The sequence below is a fragment of the Cetorhinus maximus genome, chromosome 14 (assembly GCF_964194155.1).
Source record: "Cetorhinus maximus chromosome 14, sCetMax3.hap1.1, whole genome shotgun sequence".
Lineage (NCBI taxonomy): Eukaryota > Metazoa > Chordata > Chondrichthyes > Lamniformes > Cetorhinidae > Cetorhinus > Cetorhinus maximus.
In genome coordinates this window covers 67,394,469-67,422,050 of record NC_135892.1, presented here as the reverse complement: position 1 = coordinate 67,422,050, position 27,582 = coordinate 67,394,469, and the positions used below count along the sequence as shown (strand labels likewise).

At 42.0% G+C, this 27,582-nt stretch overlaps 1 protein-coding gene across 3 annotated transcripts in view; it reads left to right on the top strand.

Annotated features, from left to right (window-relative positions):
* The window catches only part of nek2 (NIMA-related kinase 2), a 56,538-nt gene extending 29,412 nt beyond the window's left edge, over nt 1-27,126 (top strand). For all 3 annotated transcript variants that reach the window (XM_078557032.1, XM_078557030.1, XM_078557031.1), the window contains exons 3-9: nt 4,404-4,644; nt 5,043-5,125; nt 13,535-13,661; nt 18,519-18,741; nt 19,467-19,521; nt 23,490-23,563; nt 26,035-27,126. In XM_078557032.1, the coding sequence (XP_078413158.1) occupies nt 4,404-4,644; nt 5,043-5,125; nt 13,535-13,661; nt 18,519-18,741; nt 19,467-19,521; nt 23,490-23,563; nt 26,035-26,264 (1,033 nt within the window). In that variant the 3' untranslated portion in view covers nt 26,265-27,126. The remainder of the gene's footprint in view (nt 1-4,403; nt 4,645-5,042; nt 5,126-13,534; nt 13,662-18,518; nt 18,742-19,466; nt 19,522-23,489; nt 23,564-26,034) is intronic.
* Nucleotides 27,127-27,582: the final 456 nt, after the last annotated feature.

Here is a 27,582-nt window from a genome sequence, read left to right as displayed (position 1 = left end):
GATACAGGCATTCATGCAATATTGTATCGTATGACCTGAGTTTTTTTTAATTTTCATTGGACATGAACATAAGTTATCCATAGTTCTTTTTTAGAAGGATGCATCATGTCACAACTGTATGACTTCTCAGTGTAATTTTTTCTTAAACTTACTTGACTCCTATTCCAACGAGATTTTGTCAATGAGGACAATCCAGGAGAAAGGGAGAGCGCTTCACTTGTAGCTCTGTTAATTTTATTGTACTAGGATTGTTGCTTGGAGAAAAAAAAATGTTTCAAACATTTCTGTGTTTGGGTGGAAGGCTACAAATCAAGAGACTCTTGAGGGCTTCCTCTCCCAATTTCTAAAGGACCGTATAAATAATATGAAAAACGTTTTATTAGTAAGCAGCAATAGAAACTACTATCCATTACAATTAAGGAGAAAACAAAACTTAGTATACAAAGTCCTCAGGATATTATACTATATGGTACGCTCAGCCCCAGGCAGACAGTAAATTGCTGATATGTGGTGCCCCTTTAAGACCCAAGTTTGATAAATTATGTGCCAAGCAACAAGTTGTGTTTTGCAATCACTTTGTCTGTTGTTTGCACTTGATTCAAGAAACTCACAAGATATTTTAGTTTTATGTGCAACTATTAGTCCAACGTCCATATGAACTCATCCAAAACTCTACTGTCCAGATCCTAACTCAGAGTCCAGTTCACCCATCGCACCTGTGCTCGCTGACCTACATTGGCTCCCAGTTAAACAATACTCGACTTTAAAATTGTCATCCTTGTTTTCAAATCCATCCATGGGTCCCCTCCCTATCTCTAACCACTTCCAGTCTTACTACCCTCAGAAATATCCACATTTTTTCAATTTTGGCCTCATGCACATCTCTAATTTTAATTGCTCCACTATTGGTGACCATGCCTTCAGTTGCCAAGGCCCTAAGCTTTGGAATTTTCTCCCATAGCTTATTGCAGAAAATAAAAGCTCATGGTATAGGGGGTAACATATTGGCATGAATAGAAGATTGGCTGGCTAACAGGAAGCAGAGAGTAGGCATAAATGGGTCTTTTTCAGGTTGGCAAGATGTAACAAGTGGTGTGCCACAGGGATCAGTGTTGGGACCTCAACTGTTTACAATTTATATAAATGACTTGGGTGAAAAGATTGAAGGGATGGTTGCCAAATTGGCTAATGACACAAAGATAGGTAGGAAAATAAGTTGTGAAGAGGACATAAGGAGGCTACAAAAAGATATAGTTAGGTTAAGTGAGTGGGCAAAGATCTGGCAAATGGAGTACAATGTGGGAAAACCTGAAATTGTCAATTTTGGCAGGAAGACTAAAAGAGAAGCAAATTATCTAAATGGTGAGAGGGTGCAGAGAGATCTGGGTGTCCTAGTGCATGAAGCACAAAAGGCTAGTATGTAATTACAGCAAGTAGTTAGGAAAGCTAATAGAATGTTATCATTTATTGTGAGGGGAATTGAATACAAAAGTAGGGAGGTTATCCTTCAGTTGTACAGGGCACTAGTGAGATCACATTTCGAGCACTGTGTACAGTATTGTCACCTTTTTTAAGGAAGGATGTAAATGTGTGGGAAACAGTGCAGAGAAGGTTTACCAGACTAATACCTGGAACCAGTGGGTTGTTTTATGAGGAAAGGTTGGACAGACTAGGCTTGTATCCGCTGGAATTTAGAAGAGTAAGAGGCGACTTGATTGAAACATATAAGATCCTGAGGTGTCTTGACAGGATGGATTTAGAGAGGATGTTTCCTCTTGTGGAAAAATGTAGAACTAGGTGTCACTGTTTAAAATAAGGGGTCACCCATTTAAAACCGAATATTTAAAATATTTTCACTCAGAGGGTTGTGAGTCTTTGGAACTCTCTTCCTGAAAAGGTGGTGGAAGCACAGTCTTTGAATACTTTTAAGATGGAGGTGGATAGATTCTTGGTAAGCAAGAGGGTGTTAGGTTTCGGGGGTAGGTGGGATGCAGATTTCAGGTTACTGTCAGATCAGCCATGATCTTATTAAATGTCAGAGCAGGCTTGAGGGGCTGAACGGCCTACCCCTGCTCCTTGTTACCATGTTTATGTGTAAACCTCTTTGCCTTTTTTTCCTCCTTTTAAGACACGCCATAAAACCTTGGTCGTTTGCTCTGATATCCCCTTATGTGGCCCAGTGTAGAATTTTGTTTGATAACACTCCTGTGAAATGCCTTGGGACATTTGACTATTTTAAAAGATGCTATATAAATACAAGCTGTTGTGAAATTATGTAATATTATGACACTTATTCTATTACAAGCCACAAGTAATTGCATACTCGCGATTTGGAACATATTAGCTGGGTCCTACTCTCCCAAAGTGACAGCTAACTAATCCCTCTCTTCTCACCTTTTTCACTGCTAGTCATTAAGCAGCTGTGGACATCGCCTCTTTCATCAAGATTGTAGATGGAATTCACTTTTTTTTTGCCCAATATGTTCTATTGTCCTTCTGCTTCTAGTTTCTTAACCTTTCTGTTCTGCCAGGTATGCTCAAAAGCATGTTTGCATGAGACTTTTTGTCAGCAAAGTTCTGTAAAGCTTCTTGAATGGCTGCATGTTAATTCAGACTAACTTCCCTCGCCCATGTTTTATGTATCAGCCATATTGCCATTGTTTAATGTTGAAACCTATGAGGACACATTTAATTTCCAACTTTGATCCAGAAAGTAATTTTTGTAATTCAAGGTTTTAGGTTGAACTTTTCTTTAAACTCGAGAGTTTGCGTTTGTATATTGCTGCTTCTGACGTTTTCCTTGTGCAACTAGTATATTGCTTTCAGGTCAAATTTAGGCTATGCGTATGTAGGTTAACCAGTCTCCTCCTGCTGTAGCCATATTTCTACTGTTTCCATCTCCAAAAATACATTGGGAAAATGCCACTGGGTAGCTGACTTTTGGGAGGGGAAATGCATGGATTTTTAATGAGAGAGAATTGCTAAAGTTCCAGCTTTCCAGGGAAACTTGGGAATGAGGTCTTGGGCTCAGGCTTCCAATTCCACTGCAACCGTGGGCTTGTTGCATAATGTTAGCAACCAGTATAGTGTGCTCTTCATCATTATTTAAAGAGATTATTTCAAAGGTTGTGGTATGGAACTTAGGTTGGATGGCATTTTGTAATATGTCAATAAAAAAAGTTTCCATTTCTACTTGAATGCACTCCAGGGGTTTTCTTTTCGTGGCAAAAACAGCATTTGAGTTATTGAAACACCATTAACAGTTCAATTCCACCCCCTTTCCAAAACATTTCAGCTAAATATATGTGGACATACTCCGTGGCGAAACAGATTCTACTTATAAATTGTTTCAAACTCAAGCAGAATAGTTTGTAATTTGATTTTTTAATCCCCATCAGTAAGGAAATAACAACTGTTTCAAAACGCCAAGCCTCAAAGATGCTGAATGTGCCAGAGCCTCCTGTTCCATTAACTATGATCAATGTTTTAATTCTTTTTGTTGCATTGTCCACATTGATCTTCAGTTAATTAGAGTCTATTTTTCTATGATCCCCCCTCAAAAGAACAGATTTTTTTCAAAAATAACACAATTGAGTAATTTAAATTTAAAATATTTTATGTCTATAATACTAATTCTAACCCAAACCTTTATAGAATAATAATGTGCTTGAATAAACTGATACTTTTAAAATTATCTTTCCAAAGATGTCTCAGTTCTTGTGCTAAAGAAAGTATATTCAAGCTGAAAATAACTTTAATCTTTGTTTCAAATTTATGAATGTGAAGTTTCTTTCTCCCTTAATTAAATGCTTTCCATTGGTCAATGTTAAAAACTGCTGGAAACGTATGAATGTTGGTTGGGGGTAGCATTTGACTTAGCTGCTTTGCCTCTACATTCAAATAGTCTACTAACATTTGGTGCCAAATATCGCACATGATTCATCGTCAAAAGCAAAGAAAGAAATCACTCAGACTAGGCAGTACTTGTGGTGAGAACTACCATTTCAGGTAGACTCAGTTAGCCTTTGCAATTTTACTTCTTATTTATGAATAAAAATAAACAGTTTGGTAGGGTATCAAAGAGTGCCTGTGGACTTGTACCCCAGCAGAATGAATATCATCAGGCAGATACTGGCACAATAATATAAAATAAGAATAAATGATTCTAATATCTCTGCTTCCAAAATGCTAAATAATGATGATGACAGCACCTACTATGCTGCAGCAGGTAATAATAAAGATAACCCCTATACAGTATATTGTTGCTATGTTGTTTGCATGTTTTGTTTAAACTGAACTGTAGAAATGTTATGAATTTGTTAATTAGGTTATGTTTCTTGCTGAATATTTTCAGGAGTATTGTTTCTTTTTCAAAATTAAAAAAAAACCTATTTGTCTTTCAGGCGGTATTTAGAAGAAGATTTTGCCCTGCGTGTTCTTGCTCAATTAGCTCTGGCCTTACGAGAATGTCACAGACGCAGTGAAAGTGGCCGCACAGTGCTACACAGAGATCTCAAACCTGCTAATGTCTTTCTTGATGTACAGCATAATGTCAAACTAGGTGATTTTGGTTTGGCTAGGATTTTGCAACATGACACTAGTTTTGCCAAAACTTTTGTTGGCACTCCATATTACATGTCTCCAGTGAGTATATATATTTTTTGCTTATAATATATGGGAATATGTGCAATAACCAGTGTTAATAATCCTGAAATGATGGTGTTCCTTTTTTGCGTACCTAATTTAACCAATAATTTCCGAATTTAACGGATGACATAATGATTTGTTACTTAGCCGAGAAAAGTTAAATTTCCCCCTTTTCAATAGGAAAGGTTTCTTGAATATAGTGACTATTTAAGGGTTATTAATTATTCAATCTTGTTTAGATCTAATTGTTAAATATTACATTATTTTTCATTACTTTGATACTTTAATGCAAGTTAGATAACCCAACTAACTAGAGTGGGTGAATTAAGGATGACAATTATTGGGTTACTGGCTATATAAATTTATATTAACCATTTGTATGTTTTGATTTGCAGGAACAAATTAATCACATGTCTTACAATGAGAAGTCTGACATATGGTCCTTGGGATGTCTGTTGTATGAACTTTGTGCACTTTCGTAAGTTCTATACTAAGGTTATTCTAACCACAGTATCTTCTGTTTTGATTGAGAGCTTGTGTTTTAATTGTTTTATTTTGCTTTGTGTTTTATTTTTGCCATTTGTCTCTAATTTTTGTTATAAATGGATAACTTTCTTAAGAATAATGTGTTGTGTACAGACTGATTCTCTGAAACTTTCCAAATCAAGGGGGTGGGGGAGAAACCCATTTTTGTTTTCTTGTTGAGTCTTTGAAATTCTGGAATTACATCTCTAAGATGGGGGGTGGTTGGGTTCCACTCTGCAAAACATACAGCTCTACCTAGGTGTTGGACGAAGAAACAAATTGATTTAAGATGTCTTAAGTAGGAAGCTTTCCTGTTTAAATAGATGGAAAATGTGTTTCCTGTTGTTTCTCCAGATACGGATAGGCTTTGATAGTTGATAGACATGAACTTGTTGCATAAAGCTGGATTGTTCAAACGCAAGGAGGAAAGATCAAAATCATCCTTGGATATTTACCAACAAATTGGGGTGGGGAGAGAGAAGACAGTGGTATATGCCGCAATATGGCTTTGCAGAACAATTTTCAGACACAATGGGCGAATTTTCCCAGAATTGCACTAAGTGCTAGCGGGCAGGTAAAATGGAGTTCTACCCGCTGAGGAAAATGGCGGGTTTTCATGCCGTATCTTCCTGAGTCTGCCTTGTTATTTATGCATTCCCAGGAAACATGCCATTTCCATGGTGGGTGGGCTCTCATTCGCCAGTTTGCCATCATCCTGCTGCTGCATCATGACAGCTGCTATCTTTAAAAAGCAGCTGCCAGCAAAGAGCTTATCGCCACCAGCTCACCACCGCTGCCTGGGAGACATGGCCAACAAAGGCAAGAAGAGTGCAGCCCCCACCCCCGCTTCAACAACGGGTCACTTGAGCGACGGCTAGATGCCGTGGAGGCCCGCCAGGATGTGCTCTTGCCTGCTCTGGCTGCAGGATGGGTAGCATTGTCACCAACCTGGCTTGGGAGGTGGTGGCAGTGGTGGTCAGGGCAAATGCCCTGCAGAGCAGGACAGGCACCCAGTGCTGCAAAAGGATGAATGATCTCCTCCAGGGTAAATCACTCTTTTCATCATTCCCAACTCTCTCACACTCAAACCCATCACACATCCACAGGGCCCTCACTCACTGCCAGTGCAAGGGACACCACCATTCACTCTTTCTCACACACCGTCATTGTCCTCATCCCATCAATGGGACCACTCGCCACCCACACAGACCAGGCATACTTATCATCTGGCCCGGCAGGCATCCTAATACACTCTCCCCACCTCTATCCATGCAGGACAAATTGGCTTTCAACAGGAATGAAAGGTTGCAGACAGGTGGAGGGATGCCAGAAATCAAAGTTCTGACAGAAGTTGAAAACAGAGCCATCCAGCTGGCCGATGATGACTGGGACTGGCCCAGTGCTGACGGTGAGGCCAGCGCTGCTCTACCAAATGAGGATCCAGCAGTGCAACATCCATCAGACAACCATGCTGTGAGTGATGTGTCCTGTTTCACAGACCACTGCCATGCACTAATTATCTCCCCATGCTTTCGCAGGCACATCTGCCAAACAGCTGATAGAGTCCATGACACTGAGCCTCCAATCAAGCTCTGAAGAAATCCCTGAAGAGGAATCTGAAGACACCCTCCCTGAAGTCCCGTCAGCCACACCCACACCCTCCACCAGCGCAGAGAGACACACCTCGGTGGGATGGATCTTTAGAATAGCCTTGGGATCGCAATCTGGTGATCGCACTTTCTGATCCACAGCAGCGGAGGCAGGGACTTCCCAGGCTCCCAGCACTTGGAGAATTGCTGGAGGCCAGAACGTTGCTGAGTTTGAGTCAGATGACGAGCCCCTGGAGTCAAACATGTCACAGTTGCTGGAGCTGCAAAGGCAAGCTAGGGAACAACAGGAAGGGATGTCCACTGCACTCCTCAGATTGCAAGGCACGATGGAGGAGTCCGTCCATCTTCAGGCTGAGGCGATAGCGCTGGAATTGCAACGCACTGAGGTCGCCATGGAGATGTTGGTCCAGGACGTCACTCCTGCACTGCTGCGTGGGCTTAACTCCGTCGCTGATGACATAGTTGGCCTCCAACAGTGTGTACGCAAGAGGGGCGCTGGGCAGCTTGATTTCACTCCAGCTACCCCTTCCGCTCTGAGTCAGCCAGGGGCCCTTGGGCACCCATAGGGAGGAGGATCAGCATGTACAGGCTCTGGGACCCATCCATCCTGTTGACTCTGGGAGTGGCCGGCCCATCTGAATCCTATCTTCCTGTGACCTTCGCAGATCCAGCTTCACAGGCAGGGAAGGTGCCACTGCCACACAGCAGGACCCCGTAAGCAGGCCAGGGCCCTCCAAGTCTTGGCCCTCCAGAGGACACCCGCTAAAGTCATCACAGACAGGGTGTAGGAATCAGCAGGCTGCCTCCACCTCTGCTGTGGATGTCCAGGGAGAACCAAGACAAGGTTAGGAAAGTTAGGTAAAAATAGTTGCACAGCCTGGATATGGGTGTTGATCACTTGTTGTTCACTATTGTCAATAAACTCCTAAGAATGTCACCCTGCCTGTGGCTCCTTGTTCTGATGAGCAGTGTTCTTGTCACTCAGATGTGAAACCTTTCTGCACCAGACAAAAGGCAAGTCTCTCAGTCCAGGGCCTCTTCCCTGTGCTCTGTGCAGCCTTCAGACCAGTGATGGTCTAGCCTCACAGTCCCTGGAAACTTTACTGATTCCTGCACCTTGGTGGTGCTGGTCATTGCTGCCAGAATATAGTGGGCAGGCGCCACAGAGTTCTTTCATACTCTGTGTGCTGTCAGCACCTTTTAAAATGGGGCTGGCCCCCATCATACCATCTGCGACCAGTGATGCTGTGCACCAGCTCCTGAAGGGCTGAGGTGCTAAAGGCAGATGCAGCATCAGATGTACCTAAAGTTTCATGGCTGTGTCACTGAGATGGCCCTGATCATGGAGTGCAAGCGAGCTGCCCTCGGCCAGACAGGAGTCAAACATTCTCCGAGGCCATGTGAAGATCTATGGAATGTCCTCACTGCATGTTGTCATCATCCTCCTGTGATTGAGAGACTGTTAGGGCCTCCACCGTGTCTCCATCACAGGATATTCACACAGGGCATTGATGCTGCAATAAGCCAGACTGGAGTCAAACGTTCACAACTGTGATGTGGGGATCTATGGGGACACCTCCACTGCATGTTGTCATCATCCTCCTGTGATTGAGCGACTATTAGGGCCTCCACTGCGTCTCCATCACAGGGTATTGATGCTGTAATAAGCCAGACTGGAGTCAAATGTTCACAACTGCAATGTGGGGATCTGTGGGACACCTCACTGCATGTCATCATCATCCTCCACAAATCTGGCAGCTATGAGGGCCTTCCGAGTGCGCCTGTCTCGTCTAGCTAGTGCGAGAGCCTCATCCCCTTGGCACCACTGAGGACCTCCTCACCCTCATCCCCGTCGGGGTCGTCCTCATAGGCGGAGACGTGCAGCTCCTCCATCTCCTCCTCAGCCAGCTCCTCTCCCCGTTAGAGCATCAGGGTGTAAATGGCGCAGCAAACAACGACGATCCGTGACACCCTCTATGGACTGTATTGCAGGGCTCCACCAGACCTGTCCAGGCACCGGAACCGCATCTTCAGCATCCCCATGGTCTGCTCCACCAAGTTACGAGCTGCTGCATGAGCCTCATTATAGTGTCGCTCTGCTGCAGTCTGAGGCCGCCGCACGGGTGTCATCAGCCACTGCCTTGTCCCCAAGGAGCCAATCCTGCAGCTTCTGTGGACCCTGGAAGGCTGCAGGGATCTTTGTGCGACTCAGGATGTAGGCGCCGTCATACTCCCTGGAAACTGTGCGCATACCTGCAGGATACGTTTTTGGTGGTCGGATATCAGCTGCACGTTCAGTGAATGGAAGCCTTTGCAGTTGATGAAGTCCACTGAGTGTAGTGATGGAGACCTGAGTGCCACATGACTGCAGTCAATTTCACCCTGCACCTGTGGGAATCCTGAGATGAGGGCGAATCCAATGGCTCTTGCATCCTGGCTGTCCCAGCACAAAGTTGTGTGCCATGGAGAAGATGGCATCCGTGACCTCACAGATGCATTTGTGGGTGGCGGATTGTGAAACCCCACAGAGGTCACCTGTGGAGCCCTGAAAAGAGACCCTGGCATAGAAATTGAGCGCTGTGGTCACTTCCACAGCCACTGGCAGTAAATGCCCTCCATGTCCACTTGGCGCCAGGTCCAGCAGTAAGTGGTAGATGTGAGCCACCAGGTCCCTTGACATGCGCAGTCATCAGCGACAGGCGGTGTCTATAGACCCTCAGTGTCGCTTCTGGGCAGCGTGTGCAGCAGCTCCTACTGCCCCTTCTTCATGAGGTTGCTGCTCCTGCCTTTGTGCGGCCAGGTGCCTCAGTCGCTCTCTCCTCCATCTTCTACGGTCTCTGTGGGTCACCAGGATCCATGATCCTGATGTGGTCCTTCTGCAGCATGAAAGAGAGAGAGAGACGTAGTTATCATAGCTGTACTTAGTACCTTTCCTGGCTCTGTGTGACCCCCCCCCCCCCTTAATGCTTCCCAGAGAGTGCTGGTCCCCCCTTGGATGGCCAGAGAAGAGTGCGCTGCATGGCTGCCTTGTCAACCTGCGACATGGGAGATACTGGTCCAAACCAGGATGCTGAGATTGCAAGGGGCTGTGAGTTCTTCCAGCAGTGACTGCTACGTGGTTAGCGTTGGTGAGGAGATTGTACAATGTGTGCAGTCCAACTGCTCCGCGGTCCAATAAAGTGGTGGAGGACTCAATGTCTGTGCTGGTGGGTGGGGTAAGATATGGAGCACTTTGTGGCCCTTTGGTGCCTCCTCGTTGCTTGCATGGGTGGGTAGGCTAGGAGCCTGACCCTAATTATATCACTGTGGCTGCACGTGAACTGTTTAGTTGCAGAGGCATGGTCAGTTTATACAGGTGTCCCTAATGTGTGGCTTCTCCCCTCGCTTACCCTGCCCCCACACCTCCGTTGCCTGTGCGCAGGATACAATGCCAGGGCAGCACTTGACCCCCACCACCCCAGCAGTTGCCTCCGAGGCTGGCCAGCACTTGCCCCTGGACGGCATCCCCCACCCCCCTGAGGCCTGTAAACAACAGGCGAGCTGTGGAGAGCGCTGCTGCTCACTCCCTCAGTTCCCCCAAAGTGAAGGCTGCCAAGTGCACATCGCCTGTATGCTGTTGTAAAACACGTCAGCGTGCTTTCCCACCGACGCGGATGGATGATACAGCAGGGTTCCAAGAGTCTGGCAGGGTGGCCTTTTAATTATATGCTTATATATTACAATTAGCTCCCTGCCGACCGGTGGCTGGGAATGCGGCCCGCCCTTGGGCTGAGCAGAAGATCGTGATCTGCCTTCTTGCCGTTTTGAAGTGGGTCACACCATATTTTCCGTGCACGCCACCTATCACACACCCACCGCCAGTGGGCTTGGAAAATTCTGCACAATGTGTCAGTCTTGGTACTTCAAAAACATTTCAAGCAGTGCTCTCTGCTTTTCCAAAGCTTGTAAATTTTGTGAATGCATGGGGTTCAGTGGTGCTGAAAGAACAAAGATATTTGTGCACAGCAAAACAATAAAATGACTGGATAATCTGTTATATTTCCAGTTGCAGCCTTTTATGTCTTGGAAAATTACAGAAAATTAATGGGTTATCTTCTTTATTAACAAGGGAGCATAGGAAATAGGAGCAGGAATAGGCTATTCAGCCCTCGAGCCTGCTGTGCCATTCAGTTAGATCATGGCTGACCTTCTACCTCAAAACCATTATCCCCATATCTTTGATACCTTCAATAACTAGAAATCTATCCATCTCTGTCTTGAACATACTCAAGCCTCCACAGCCCTCTAGGGTAGAGAATTCCAAAGATTCATTACCCTCTGAGTGAAGAAATTCCTCTTCATCTCGGTCCTAAATGGCCTACCTCTTATTCTGAGACTCTGGGTGGGATTTTCCACACCCACCTGCTGCCGCGATCTTCCGGTCCCACCACGTGTCAATGGACTTCTGGCTGGAGTGCTGCCTCGCCCGCAGCGGGTCCCGCCCACGACAGGGCTGGAAAATCCCAGCCGCTGTCCCCTGGTCATGCATACTAGACGCCCCCCAGTGGAAGCATCCTTCTTACACCTACCCTGTTGAGCCTTGGAAGAATTTTGTATGTCTGAATGAAGTCACCTTTCATTCTTCCAAACCAGGCTTGTCCAACCTTTTTGCTTGGCAGTAGTGGGGGGGCACATTTCGATTTTCTCTTCACTCAATGGGCTGATGTGCAAATATAAGGAAGATGAGGTTTGGCACAACATTAAACCTGAATTTCAAAATAAAGTTCAGGCATAAACAAAAGAAGCAACTTACTGAGCAAAAATAAAGCAATGTCAAAACAATAAATAGATAATTAAAGAGTAACTAATAAAGATCACCATTAGAGTGTGAGGGGACAGAGCCTGTTTGTCTGGCTCACTCCCAATCCCTTGATGCTCACTCTCACTTGCCCACCACGTGAGTGGGTGTGATTGTGTGTCTGTGTGGGAATCCTGCATGTGAGCCAGACCGCACACTTCCCACAAGCACTCACTCTTCCCGCCCGTGCCCCCCCCCCCGCCCCATGTGCGCGCTCAGTAGTTCGCCTCACACACCTGCCCGCTTGCGGTCTTTGCCCCCTGGTGTGCACCCTCTCCCTTCCTCCCCACCCCTCCACTGGCGCGGGCTCTCTTCCTCCCGCCCGCGCGCACGAGCTCTCTTTCCCCCCCCCCCAACCCGCACGTGCGGGCTCTCTTCCTGCCTCCCCGGCGTGCCCTTTAAGACAGAGATGAGGAGAAGTGTTTTCTCTCAGCGAGTCTTTGGCACTCTTCTTCAAAAGGCGGTGGAAGCAGAGTCTCTGAACATTTTAAGGTAGAGGTTGATAGATTCCTGATAAGTAAAGGGATGAAATGTTATTGGGGGTAGGTGGAAAGGTGAAGTTGAGGTTGGGAATGTGGAGTTGAGGTTGCAATCAGATCAGCCATGATCTTATTGAATGGCGGAGCAGGCTCGAGGGGCCTCCTAATCCTAATCTACTCCTCCTAATCCATATGTTCATATGTATATATATTCCTCTCAGTCATGCATAGAAATGTCATTTGAAAGTTTTATTATGTCATCAAAAATGAGTGCCAATTCTAAAGTGTTTTGAAGTATTTTAATCTAATTGAGCTCAGACAAGTAAAATTTTCAGAAATAATTTCTAAACATCTATGTTCTTTAAAAAAAAATGATTGAGTTTCCATTGTTTACACTGATGATAACAGTTCAATTCCGGTGGAATTGACCAAACCAGCACAGAAGATTTGGGAATTTTAAACATAAGTGAGTACATTCAAAACCATTTGTGTTAGTGTTTTCTGCAATCTTCTATGCTAAATCAGGCTCCGCCCATAAAATTGGTCACATCTCCAAGTCAAAATTGTAAGATTCCACTGACAGCGCTGGTTCGGGAAGGTTCTCAAATTATGCTACTTTTCTTAGACAGATGTGCTTTAGCAGACATGTTTTGAAAGTTCTTCCATATCAAAAGATATAATTTATGAAGAAACTGACTAGGGCACACCAGTGAAATTATAAAATGTTTCAGTATAGATTTTTAATGACATTGTTCATATTTTTAAATTGGGTTATTCACTGGTGGAGCATAGCCTACCCTTATATAAAATGCTTACTTTTGATGACAACTCATTTCCAACTGTAGTAATAAAACTTCACCAGACTATCAATCTTAAACACATCAAGAAATACTTATGATGGAAAGAAATAAAGAATAATTATGTTCCATCACCCTGTCCGTTATGCCCATTCAAAAATGAGTTTACGTTTGTTATTCAAATTAATTTTAACAAAAACTTAGACTCTCACCTAATCAGTACATTTTTTGTGCAACCTTCTGGCTGTGCTCTATGCTATTGTGTATCACAACTGTTGAATTATATGATTACATTGTGCAATTGGTGCAAAATGGAGATGTTAACGTGTGGGATAATGACACCTAGTGGTCATATTTGAGTACTGAAGACATACAACATGGTTAGGGGTAAAGTTCAAAATCTATGTGTAGCATTTCTTTAGCTTGAGTTTGAGTAAATAATTTTGGAACCAGAAAACCTTGACATAGCTTGAATCACACATCTTTCAAGTTTTTACTTGATGTCAAATGACTCTTTGCTGCTATCATGCCCAGTTTAAGCTTTGCTATTGGCTATACAACCATGTTTTATCTCTGGGTTATAATATATGCAATAGATGTAGAAGAATAGTTGGCTCAATTTATAATTTTATTTTAAAGCCCACCTTTCACTGCATATAATCAGAAGGAATTAGCAGAGAAAATAAGAGAGGGCAAGTTTAGACGAATTCCTTATCGGTATTCTGATGAACTGAACGAACTCCTTGGCAGGATGCTAAACCTTAAGGTTAGTATCAACTTTTCTTTTTATATGATGTAGATTTTTATGATTTTTTTCTAACCTTATATGTTAGCAGTAGACAGATAACTTCCCTGCTGTGCAGCAAGTTATGGTAAGCCTTTTATAAAGCTCTGGTCAGGCCACAACTAGAGTATTGTGTCCAGCCTGGTCACCACACTTTAGGAAAGATGTGATGGTCCTTGAGAGGGTGCAGAGGAGATTTTCCAGAATGGTTCCAGGGATAGGGGATTTTAGACACAAGGGTTAGCTTGGAGAAGCTGGGGTTATTCCCCTTGGAGCAAAGGAGACTGAGGGGAGATTTGATAGAGGTGTGCAAGATCTTGACAGGTTTGGATAAGGTAGACCAGGAAAAACTTCCCATTAGCTGATGGTACAAGGACTGGGTACACATATAAGGTTTTGGGCAAAAGATGCAGGGGGATTGTGAGGAAGAATGTTTTGACACAACGAGTGATAATGTCCTGGAATACACACCCTGTGAGGGTGGTGGAAGAAAGATGAAATAATTTCAAAAGGAAATTGGATGGGCACTTGAAGGAAGTAAACTTGCAGGGCTACGGGGATAGAGCTGAGGAATGGGGTTGGCTGGATTGTTCACGGTGTGCTGGCATAGACTCGATGGACTGAATGGCCTCCTGTGCTGTAAATGGTTCTATGTATGCTTAATAAAATCAAGGCTTTACCATCTCTTTGAAATCTGTATTTATACCCAGTATTGGAGCCTCTATATTATTTCCTAACAGGTATGAGAAACTTTTATTACTGCATTATTACCAGTTGATTCAATGGCATGACCATCCATTTAAATTTTCAGATTATTCACTACATATTCTCTGGCTTGGTATCACCTTTTGCTCCCGCAAGTGGAGGCCCATGCCCCTTTCAATTGAGAAGGCACCTTTTACAGCCCAATACCTGTTAAATAATGACGTGAATTGGGGATGCTAGCACTGCATCCTTGCTCCATTTATTGACTACTGAAATCTCATGTGCTCACATAAGCCTCATCCTTTCGTCGTGGAAGGTGGTTTGAAAAGCATTACAATAAGAATTGCAAAACAAATTGGCTTATTTCATTAAATACGTTAATTCTTCTTTCCATTATGTATCAATCCTTGTTTCTGTGGAAAACAATAAAGATGCAACTACTGATATTCCAGATGAATTGCCTCTAAACTAAGAATTTGCATGAATGAAAGGTTTTTCTGGGCACTTCTTGGATATCTATTTAGCACTTGCTAAGTTTAACATATACAAGAACAATCCTAACATAGGTACAGGAATAGGCTATTTTGCCCGTCGAGCCTGCTCCACCATTCAATTAGATCATGACTGATCATCTACTTCAACGCCACTTTCCTGCGCTATCCCCATGTGCCCTGATGTCATTAGTATTCAGAAATTCATCCATTTCAGTCTTGAACATGCCCAATGATTGAGCTTCCACAGCCCTCCGGAGTAGAGAACTCCAAAGATTCAACGCCCTCTGAGTGAAGAAATTCCTCCTCATCTCAGTCTTAAATGACCTACCCTTTATCCTGAGACTCTGTACTCTGGTTCTAGACTCACCAACCAGGGGAATCATCCTATCTACATCTACCTTATCTAGCCCCTTGAAAAAATTTAAGTTTCATTGGGATCACCTTCCGTTCTTAGAAACTCTACAGAATATAGGCCCAGTTTCCTCAAAAGACAATCTTCCCATCCCAGGGATCAGCCTGGTGAACCTCCAATGTACTCCTTCTATGACAAGTATATCCTTCCTTAGATAAGGAGACCAAAACTGTACACAATACTCCAGGTGCGGTCTCACCTGTTCGATATAACTGCAACAAGACATCTTTACTCCTGTACACAAATCCTCTTACGATGAAGGCCGACATGCAATTTGCCTTCCTAATTGCTTGCTGCACCTGCATTCTAGCTTTTAGTGGCTCATGAACAAGGTTACCCAGGTCCCTTTGGACACCAACACTTCCCATCCTTTCACTATTTAAGAAATATTCTGCTTTTTTCTACCGAAGTGGATAACTTCGCAGTTATTCGCATTATATTCCATTTGCCATATTCTTGCCTATTCACTTAGCCTGTCCAAGTCCCCTTTTTTTTATTCATTCATGGGATGTGGGCTTTGCTGGCTGGACCAGCATTTATTGCCCATGAGAAGGTGATAGTGAGCTGCTACCTTGAACCGCTGCAGTCCATGTGGTGCAGGTACACCCACAGTGCTGTTAGAAAGGGAGTTCCAGGATTTTGACCCAGCAACAGTGAAGGAACGGCGATATATTTCCGAGTCAGGATGGTGAATGACTTGGAGGGGAACTTCCAGGTGGTGGTGTTTCCATCTATCTGCTGCCCTTGTCCTTCTGGGCAATAGTGGTTGTGGGTTTGGAAAGTGCTATCTAAGGAGCGTTGGTGCATTCCTGCAGTGCATCTTATAGATGGTACACACTCCTGCTACTGTGTGTCGGAGGTGGAGGGAGTGAATGTTTGTGGATGTGGTGCCAATCAAGCAGTCTGCATTATCCTGGATGGTGTCCAGCTTCTTGTGTGTTGTTGGAGCTGCACTCATCCAGACAAGTGGGGAGTATTCAATTACACTCCTGTCTTGTGCCTTGTAGGTGGTGGAAAGGCTTTGGGGAATCAGGAGGTGAGTTACTTGTCACACGATTCTTAGCCTCTGACCTGCTCTTGTAGCCACAGTATTTATATGGCTAGTCCAGTTCAGTTTCTGATCAATGGTAACCCTAAGGATGTTGATCGTGGGGGATTCAGTGATGGTAATGCCATTGAACATCAAGGGGCGATGGTTGGATTCTCTCTTGTTGGAGATGGTCATTGCCTGGCACCTGTGTGGTGCGAATGTTACTTGTTACTTGTCAGCCCAAGCCTGGATATTGCACAGATCTTGCTGCATTTGGACATGGACTGCTTCAGTATCTGAGGAGTTGCAAATGGTGCTGAACATTGTGCAATCATCAGCAAACATCCCCACTTTTGACCTTATGATGGAAGGAAGGTCATTGATGAAGCAGCTGAAGATGGTTGGGCCTAGGACGCTACCCTGAGGAATTCCTGCAGTGATGTCCTGGAGCTGAGATGACTGACCTCCAACAACCACAATCACCTTCCTTTATGCTAAGTATGACTCCAACCAGCGGAGAGTTTTCCCCCTGCTCCAGTTTTTCTAGGGTTCCTTGATGCCACACTCAGTCAAATGCTGCCTTGATGTCAAGGGCAGTCACTCTCACCTCACCTTGGGAATTCAGCTCTTTTGCCCATGTTTGAACCAAGGCTGTAATGAGGTCAGGAACTGAGTGGCTCTGGCGGAACCCAAACCAGGCATCAGTGAGCAAGTTATTGCTAAGCAAGTATCGCTTGACAGCACTGTTGATGACCCCTTCCATTACTTTACTGATGATTAAGAGTAAACTGATGGGGCGGTAATTGGCTGGATTGGATTTGTCCTGCTTTTTGTGTACAGGACATACCTGGGCAATTTTCCTAGTAGCCGGGTAGATGCCAGTGTTGTAGCTGCACTGAAACAGCTTGGCTAGGGGCGCAGCAAGTTCTGGAGCACAAGCCTTCAGTACTATTGCCAGAATATTGTCAGGGCCCATAGCCTTTGCATTATCCAGTGCCTTCAACTGTTTCTTGATATCACATGGAGTGAATCAAGTTGGCTGAAGGCTGGCATCTGTGATGTTGGGGACCTCCGGAGGAGGCCTTGAAGTTTCCTTGCACCCTTCTCACAACTTACATTCCCACCTAATTTTGTGTCATCAGCAAATTTAGAAATGTTACATTTGGTCCCCACATCCAAATCATTTATATGGATTGTGAACTGCTGTGACCCCAGCAGTGATCCTTATTAATAAAGTTCAGTTTAGGTATACTGGTATGACCCAAAATGTTATGCCATTGGTGAATACGCAAGCTATTATCTCAAACACACCAAGCTGTTCAGTTGAATTTTTAAAAAATGTTCCTAGGAAGGTAAGGATTCCATGTAGCATCCCTATTTCACACTATTTAGCTGGTACTTGGCAGTAAAAGGTACAGTCTCAATAAGTAAGGGACATGGGGTTCCACTTTTGGGAGTGTCTGGTGACACTGAACCAGATAATATGTAGCTTATAACAGATGGCCATACTATTGAATCATCTATTAATATTGCAGTGGTTAAAAACTCCTACATATTAGAAATAATACAGCAGTTCTACTTGTAGCAAGGCAGAATTTTTTGCCTATGCCTAGCCTCACTGAGGGTGTTTAGAATTAACTACATAGTAAGAGACTGCAATTGTTTGAAAGCCAGACAGGGTCTCTTCTTCCCTGAAAGAAATCAATGACCTAGTTGTTTTTTACGACAAGCCAGCAGTTTTCATGGTTGTTTTTATTTGGTATCAGCTCATAAATGACCAGACCAGACTCCATTTCCCATTTGGACTCAGGGTTGCTAGCACAGGACCATAATCCTGTGATATTGAGTAATCTTGAGCACTGAACTAAGCAAACATCAAGTCGGATTGACCCTGGTCCCTGTGTTGCTCAAGAAGGAAAACCTAGTGGGATAAAGCAATTTTTAAGAAACATGATGGAGGCTACTTGCATGATGCAATTCTGCATTGAAAGATCTGTACCGTTTTTGGGTTTTCACTCCTAGAACCAACCAATATGTGAATAATTTGTAATGCTGTACACTGCTTTAAATTAAGTGACATTCTCGCTAAGGAGGGTAAGGGGAAAAGTGGAAGTCACGCACCAAAATGATTATTTGTTTTCATGAAATCGACTTGTGGCTTCTTCTTTCAATGTGATCGATTATCTTTTATGTACTAGGATTATCTGAGGCCTTCTGTGGATGAGCTAATACAGCACATCTTGATTGCTGATTTGGTGGCTGAAGAGCAGCGAAAAATATCAGCTGAAAGACGAGGGAAGAGATCTTTAGAGAATGAAAATCTCCAGGACAGCGACCCACTGGTGACTGAGCTCAAACTTAAAGAGGAACAGCTTCATAACAGGGAGAAGGCCTTGAAAGAAAGAGAAGAGTTTCTTGAACGTAATTATACTTGTTTGATTTTATTTTATTTATTTATAGTTTACTGCAACAGAATGGAAGAGTCTCATTGGATTTTACATGGGTTTGAGATCTGCCTCTTAGAATTGTTGAATTCAAATGCAGCACAGAATAGCAAGTTTATTTAAGGTTTCAGTTCTTTGGGTTTTCTTCCTCTATTAGTTATTTGAGGATGTGAAATGGAGCAGCAGTTGGTTGAAAGTACATGTCATCAACCTGGGTAATTAGGTCATATTATAAGTAAATTGATCTGTGAAGTTTCTTTTGTTGGAGGTAGGATATAGGAAATAAAGGTACTTCAATATAAAACAATAGTTTACTATGCATACTTTCTCCTGTTTCCTCAGCACCAGCTTCTAGCTGATGAAGTTTTGCCAACTTTCTTATGCAAATCAGTTTGTGTAACTGATTTGTTTGTCATAAAATCTGAATTACATTCAGTTGCATTACAGGAAGAGGAAGCAACATTGAGATTGTCATACATGAGCATTATGTTTATAATAAAATTTATTTGCATAATCCAGAATACCACTTTGAACTTCCCATCATTCTCTGAATGTTTGATCAGTGCAGAACCTTGTGCAACAAACTGTTTGCATAACTGTTTCAGTTTGCAAAAAGTGGATTTTGAAGATGTCAAATAGTAAAAATGTACATGGAAACTATACTGTTAGCGTTGCTTTCTATTTAATTTCAATTTTTTTCAGAACGTGAGCGGGAGCTTTGCATTCGAGAGAGACTGGCAGAAGAAAAGTTTTCTAGGTAATAGCCCAGCTTACTAGTATTTCCATTACGATAAAGGAAGTTAGGCAGCAGACTTGTACAGTAAAATCTAATTTCAATGCCCCACTCCATTTGGAAAACCATTACTGGAGCACTTTTTGTTGAAGTGATTTTGGGAAAATTGTCACCTTTCTGGAATAGCACTGGTGAAAGCTACAGTGGGTAGAAGAATTTTATTTCTGTTGGAGATGATAATTTCTAGTACAGTATAGTCAGTAAGTCTCCATGTTTAAAACCAATTTTCTCAGTGGCATGCTAAATAAATGCTTGGCTTTTGAGTATGTTGTCATTACTGAAATATAATGCAAGTGCACCAAGATGGGGATCTATTGGTGTCATAGTGAAGCTTTGCATTTTTCTCTCATGCGTTTTAATTATGTAATGCCTATGCTCTCTCAGCTAAATAAAGGTGGAAAAACCTAATGTTAACAATATTAAAAAATTATATCTGTATACAAGTCAGTTTTCCCATTACAAAATCTTGTACCTATATTTTTACTGGAAACCATATCTGTAAATATGTCACACAAAGTACAGCCTCTTGCCATTGATGTAACTATATTATTTGGTTTGTGTATTGCAGCTCTTCAGCTTGTATTACATGCAAGCTCTAACTGCTCATTGCTTCCCAAATTGCTTCAAGTTTTGCTATTTTACTAAATAATATGAAATGAAGGGGTTACATTAAAATAAAGCTAGCATGTATTGCTCTCAGTAGGGCACTGTTTTGCATCTGCATTCCCTGGTCTAATTAATTCCTCTAACCCTGCTTCACCTGAAAACTTAAACGCCACATGTGCAACATGATGGGAGGTTTATTAGTGAATCAAATGTTTCTGAATTTTATTCTGTTGATATTTAATACCTAAAGTCCCCATATTCCATTTAGTATAGCTGCTACAGCTCTGTACCAGTACAGTAACAGATGTAATGGTCATGAATGGGGTGATTACCAAAAAAATTTAATGCCATGAAATTAATGACCCACTGAACAGCCCCCACTTACCATTCATAAAATGAGAGGAGTGTGTTTGCCCATTACATACCTGAAACCGAAGTCTAACTCTCTTTTATTTTGTCTGCTCTTTCAAGGCAGCAGGTGTAGTACAGGTGAGGTACCACAGGATTAGAGGCCTGCAAACGTTGTACCATTATTTTAAAAGGGTTCGAGGGATAGGTCAGAAAATTATAAGCTGGTCAGCCTGACATTGGTGGTGAGCAAATTATGTTGGAATCAATTCTGGGAGACCGGATAAATTGTCACTTAGGCACAGATTGATCAGGGATAGTCAGCATGGTTTTGTTAGGGGAAGATCGTGTCAAAAAATAATAGAATTTTTTGAGGAAGTATCAAGGATTGATAAGGTTAATGCAATGGATGTAGTCCACATGGATTTTAGTAAGGCATTTGACAAGGTCCCACATGGCAGACTGGTCAGAAAAGTGAGATCCCATAGGATACAGGGGAAAGTGGTGAGTTCGGTCCAAAATTGGCTCAGCGGCAGGAAACAGAGGATTATGGTCGATGATGTTTTTGCGAATGGTGGTCGATGATGTTTTTGCGAATGGAAAGCAGTTTCCAGTGGCGTTCCACAGAGCTCAGTGTTGGGGCCGTTGCTATTTGTCATATATTATTGATGTGGACTTAAATGCGGGAGGCTTGATTGGGAAGTTTGCAGATGACACAAAAATTGACCATGTAGTTGATAGTGAAGAGGATAGCTGTTGTTACCAGAATGATATTAATGGTTTGGTTGAGTGGGCGGGAAAGTGGCAAATGGAATTCAATCCGGAAAAGAGGTAATGCATTTGGGGAGGGCAAACAAAGCATTGGAAGACTCAATAAACAAGAGGATATTGAGAGGGGTTGAGGAAGTGAGAGACCTTGGAGTACATGTCCACAGGTCCCTGTAGGTGGTAGGACAGGTGGATAATGTGGTAAAGAAAGCATATGGAATGCTGTCCTTTACTGGATGAAGTATTGAATACAAAAGCAGGGATATAATGCTGGAACTGTATAAAATGCTGGTGAGGCCACAGCTGGAATTATGTACAGTCCTGGTCACCACATTACAGGAAGGACATAACTACTCTGGAGAGAGTACAGAGATTTACAAGAATGTTGCCAGTGCTTGAAAATTGCAGCTTTGAAGAAAGATTGAATAGACGTGGGTTGTTTTCCTTAGAACAGGAGTCTGAGGGGTGACCTAAGTGAGGTGCACAAAACTGAGGGGCCTAGATAGGGTAGACAGGAAAAACCTGTACCTCCAGTTGAGAGGTCAATTACTAGGGGGCACAGATTTAACGTGATTGGTAGAAGGATTAGAGGGGACATGAGGAAAAACCTTTTTGTACTTGGGTGGTGGGTGTCTGGAATTCACTGCCTGAATTGGTGGTTGAGGCTGAAACGCTCAACTAATTTAAAAGGTACCTGGATCTGCACCTGAAGTGCAGTAATCTGCAAGGCTACGGACCAGGTGCTGGAACATGGAATTAAAATGAGCGGTTAGTTTCTTTTTTGGCGGGCACAGACATGATGGGCTGAATGGCCTCTTTCTGTGCCATAACTTTCCTAAAATGTCACATGCTGTCATCTATGCTCATGCTGACTTTTAAAGTCTTCCTTGTGAATTGCATGCAAAAGAAATAAATAGTTTCTAGAGGACACTATCTTGTAAACCCAGTAGTCAGTAACATCTTACTGACATCTGCTTTTTGTTTCTGAGCGAGCGCCTTTTATAAAATTTCAATTCTCATAAAAAGTACAGATGAAGTGTTGACTCAGAAGATTGAGAGCACTAAAGGTGCAAAACAGAAGCATTGAAAAGCAGTTTTTTTGTATAGATAATATTCACCAGGTATAATATGAACATATAGTGCTTCCTCTGGCTCACCCATGTTGCTGATGTCCAATACTTTGTACCTGGTTCTGATGTATCTCACATAATGCAAGTCTAAAATGGAAAAACCTAGAATTTTACCATTCTGCATTTGCCTTGCCTGATAAGTGGCTAAATTTCATAAAAGCATAGGGTGGTTACAGTGCAGAAGGCAGCCATTTGGCCCATCGAGTCCATGCTGGTTCTCTGCAAGAGCAATTTAGCTAGTCCCACTCGCCTGTTCTTTCCCAATAGCCTTGCAATTTTTCCTCTTAAGGCACTTTTCCAGTTCCCTTTTGAAAGCTGCAATTGAATCTTTCCACCACCCTCTTGGGTAGTGCGTTCCAGATTCTAGTCACTCTATACAAAAAAAAGTTTTTTCCCTGTCACCTTTAGTTCTTTCTCCAATAACCTTAAATCTGTGTCCTCTGCTTCTCAACCTGTCCGTCAATGGGAACAATTTGTCCCTGCTTAGACCCCCCCATGATTTTGGACACCTCTATTAAATCTCTCAACTTTCTCTTCTATAGGTTATGGGGAAATAGGCCTATAGTGCATTGTACTATGTATCCTGACAAAGAAAGTGGAATGTTCACTGCATCAGTTATCTTTGTGTGTGACATATATACACACACACGTACGTATGTATGTACATATGTATGTGTGTGTAAATTATATACATTTTTAAAAAGAAATCAAAGCTATTTTAATCAACTTTATTTAGAAGAAATGAGTTCTCAAAGTACAAATGATGATTTAAATGATTTTCTTTTAAAGAAATCTCATGGAAAATGGTAAGTATTTTTTAACTGAGTAATTTGGATTGAGACTGAACTCCATACCAACAGCACTCATATTGGCACCAGCTAACTAGTAATGCTGTTTCCTCTTTTTTTTTTTCTTCTCTCTGTTTTCCCCCTACCTGCTTTATTGTCTCCTTGGTGTCAAGTTTGTTTTATCAAATAATATATCTGTTTAAGTTGAATGAGGTCTTCTTTCAAGGATTCCTATTAAATTAAATTGCTTTTGGTAAAGTAAAAAAATAAAATTTTTATCTTCTGTGAACAGGGCAGAGAGCATATTGAAGAACTACACCTTGATGAAGGAACAGCAAATACTGAAGACAGCAGTCCTTAGATTAGGTATGTGATATTAGCAAAACCACCTGGCACTCCTATCTGGCTAGACCTTGATGATAAATATGAATGGTGCACACATCTGGTATTCTTTTAATTATTAATAAAGTATCTGAATTTCCAAAATTTTTCTTGTAGGTTTTGTATATTTATTTTTGATATAATATAAACCCCTAATTTTTTTCTTTCCTTTGAGCCGCTGCATCAAATTATTGTACTCTAATTCCTGACACCGACCGGCTGTGCAACAGGAATAGTTGCACGTAGCACTTGACTTGTACTATTTCTACTGATACATGCGCAGTTTCTCCCACCGCTGATATTGTTGTGCTTGACTTGTACTATATCCGCTGGTACCAGTACTGGATTGTGTTAGCACAGTCCAGTCTGCTGCTGGCCTGAGCCCTCACTGTCCCTCTCGTTCCTCTGCTGTCTCTTGCTTGCTGCCCTTTCCTGCACTTACACAAGTGGGTTAGATACAGAGGAAACTGCCCTGTACATTGTCCCATCACATACTTCAAAGAAAGGCAAAGCAAGGGTTAGATACAGAGCAGCATACTTACATTTAAATTGTCAAAATACCTGCCAGTCTCCCATCAGATCAGAAAAGTTCTGCTTTCTGGAGCATTATTGTCAAATCTTGAAATGCTTATCTCAGGAGCTGTCACAATCTCATGCAATAACTATCTGATTAATCTGCTTAAATATTACCATTTTTATTTAAAAAGGCATGTTTTAGAAAAAAGGATATAGCATCGTTTGCAGTTTCAGTTCAAGATGTATCTTTTTTGAGTTGTTTTGGTTGAGTTTCATCTGCGCATCTTTGGGATGTCACTGGGAGTGACATCACAGGCACTGCAACTACATAATGTGGGACTGCACCCTCTGCATTGCAATATTATCAAACTTAGCCATTATTGTAACTAGTAGGCTTGCCAAAACAAATACACCAAATCTTGACACCCTTTGGCAATATCCTAGGAACAATTGTGCATGTGCACTCAGCCTTGCACTATGACTGCTGGCGCATACACAGTTTCTCCCATCAAGATGGCGGTGCATAACATTTTGGACTCAGGTCACTTTAACAGTGCCACATAAATAGAATGTCAACTTTCAGGTTTTAAATGATTGTTTTCTGATTTATTGGGTATTCTGGTTGAAAATCAGTTCTCCTCTTTACGAAGTCGGTGAACAAGTTGGAAAGGCGGTGTGGAGGAAGTCCTATGCAGCCTGGCTAGCTCAGGGACCCTTCATCCCAATGTTATGGTTTCGAACCCCACATTGGGTGATTGATATTTTTCTAAAAAGAATTTTATTCAAAATATGTTTTTGTTGATTTTTTACCAACTCATTAAAATATTATACATTGAGAGTCTCGGGTGGAGTTGAGATCCCTCTTTGGTAGTACAGCCCCAAAGATCAATCTGGATTTGTTCCAAGATTTGTTTGTTATTGATTTTTATATCACTTTATTCTTCATTATTTACTTTTAAATGTTATTCTACTGCACTCTTATTCTCCCAATGGTGCCACATTTACTTTTTATTTTATCTCCAAAGAATTAGGGAACCAATTCCCTTATCCAGCCAGGCAGGATGTGGTGACTATTATGTCCCTGACTGTATTTGCACATGTGTGGGAAGTGCTCCTCCTAGTGGTGTGGCATCAATAAATGCAGACAAACAAATCAAATCTGTTGTTTGAACCCATCATATTCCATATTTTTGTTTATACTTTTGATTGTGCTGCTGCAAACTAAAAGTTCAGTATCCTCACCAGCAGGAGTATGATGATTTATGGGCATGGATCTGCTTGTTAATGTGACTAAAAATAAAATAGTTAACCTTGCTGTGGGACAGACCATATAGATTGTTTAAGGAACTGAAATACAAAACTAACTACACAAAAGAAAAAAAAATAGTTCAAGTGATTTGCTCACAAGTGGAATAAACATGCTTTTTATATTGCAAGCAAATTAATTACTATGTATCTGTAATGAAGATGTCTGCAAGCATAGGCATGTGATCAACCTCTCACAATCTTCACTTCTATCTTGAAAATTACTTTGTAGAGTAAATTGAATTTATTATTTCACTGTTTGTCCAAAAAGATTTTTACCCCAATTTAACTATTTTCTGCCTGGCTGAAAGTGGGCAGGTGAACAAGGCACCCACAGGATGCAAATAGGGTGCTGCTTTAAATATCCAGATCTGGTCCGATGATATCATTGGAACCCAATCTGCAATTTTAGTTGAAGGCCTGCGTAGGGGAACCACCTGGAGTGAGTTTGGGGGGGAGGTGGGGGGGATTTGTGGGGGTGTAGAGGTAGTATTTTTCCATCCTCTATCAATCCCCTTCTTTAGAAGCCCCCCAAAATGACTGGTCCCTTAAAATAAAACTTGATTCAAAACATGGAATCATCATAACTTGTAAAATATGACAAACTGATTTTGTATTTCTGATTTCTCCACTAGATGATTATATAGGCACAGGATTCTCTCCAGGGAAGAAAAAAGTTCATTTTGCAGGAGAAAGTAAAGAAAACATGCACTTCAAGGAAAGTGATGCAACAAAACGACTTAATAAACCAAAGAATTTGGATCTGAAGAAAAGATTGCAAGCTGCTAACCTCCGTGCCAGAGCATTATGTGAAATGGAAAAAAATTACCAACTAAAAAGCCGACAACTTTTGGGCATGCGCTAATTCGTCTGCGCTGGACACTTTTATATATTAAAAAAAAATTGATTCTGTGAAAGGCTGCGATTTGTAGAATGGTGATCTATTATGACTTTGTTCTCTTACTGTGCACACCTCATACATTGAATCTTGGTTTAGTCTCAACTTTTGCTTTCACATTCAAATGAAAGAAGCATGCTAAAAATCATCCGCTTGTTTTCATCTCGTGCCATGATTCATCTTATCCTGTGGTATGTTGCTGCCCTACTGAGGCTCTCTGCACATGCGAATCACATACTACCTTCCCAAGTGCAACAATTGTTCTTCACATTTCACACCCTACAGCAAATACTAGGCTGTTATGGCCCCTTGAAATGCACCATTTCTTGACCTTGTTGTTGTACGTTTATTTCTATTATACTCTCCACTGTCATAATGCAACTACTTTTTAGTAAGAGATCAGATTAGTTGTAAAATACTTCTAAGAAAACTTTAGTTTGGGGTAAACAGCTTCATTTTAAAATTTGTTATCAATTTATTTTTCCATTCTATGTATAAACTTTAATTTCTAAAAATGTACAGTTTGTGTTCATGTAGTACATATATAATTTATGGAGGCAACTCAACTTTGGGGGCAGTAAACTGGCTGTATCAATCTGGCTGCCCACTATATATCCTGCCTATCCTTTCCAGGGAAAAAAAAATTGCACAGGGTTATATCAGACGAGCAATTGGATACCACCAGTTTTTTTGCTCCATTGAAGTTGAAAGTTGTTTGGATATAATGAAAACCTGGATGATAGTTTTATATTCTTTGATACAGCAATATAGATATAAATTTAAATTATTTGTGTATGACCACAATTGATAAAAATCCATTTTTTACCTACCTCTTTGACTTTCAAATTTTGTACATGCAAATGCTACCTTTCAACACAATTTCCGCACTTGAATATCTCAGCATATTTTAACTGGCATTATTACATAAAGCATCCTTCAGGAAGCTGTGATGAAAACTTGTGCAAATTAATGGGGTATCTTTGAGGCTCCCTCATATAAGCCCATGCAGCTTACACAGACAGAAGCTTGAATCCCTGATGAAAAGGGTATTTTGGGCCAAATCTTCAGGTCTCCGGGTAATTGGAGATGGACATACAACTGAAAATGCATGTTGGGATCCTGTGAAAGTCTTGATGTGCAGATCTACATAGGAATTGCTGGGAAATTTAAATTTTTGATGGGGAATTCCCTTCTTGCCCAGGACCCTCCTCGAATGTTTTCTTCAATTCTGAGTCGGAGACTTCAGATAGTTCCGTGCAACTTACCTGAATAGCTACCCAGGAAA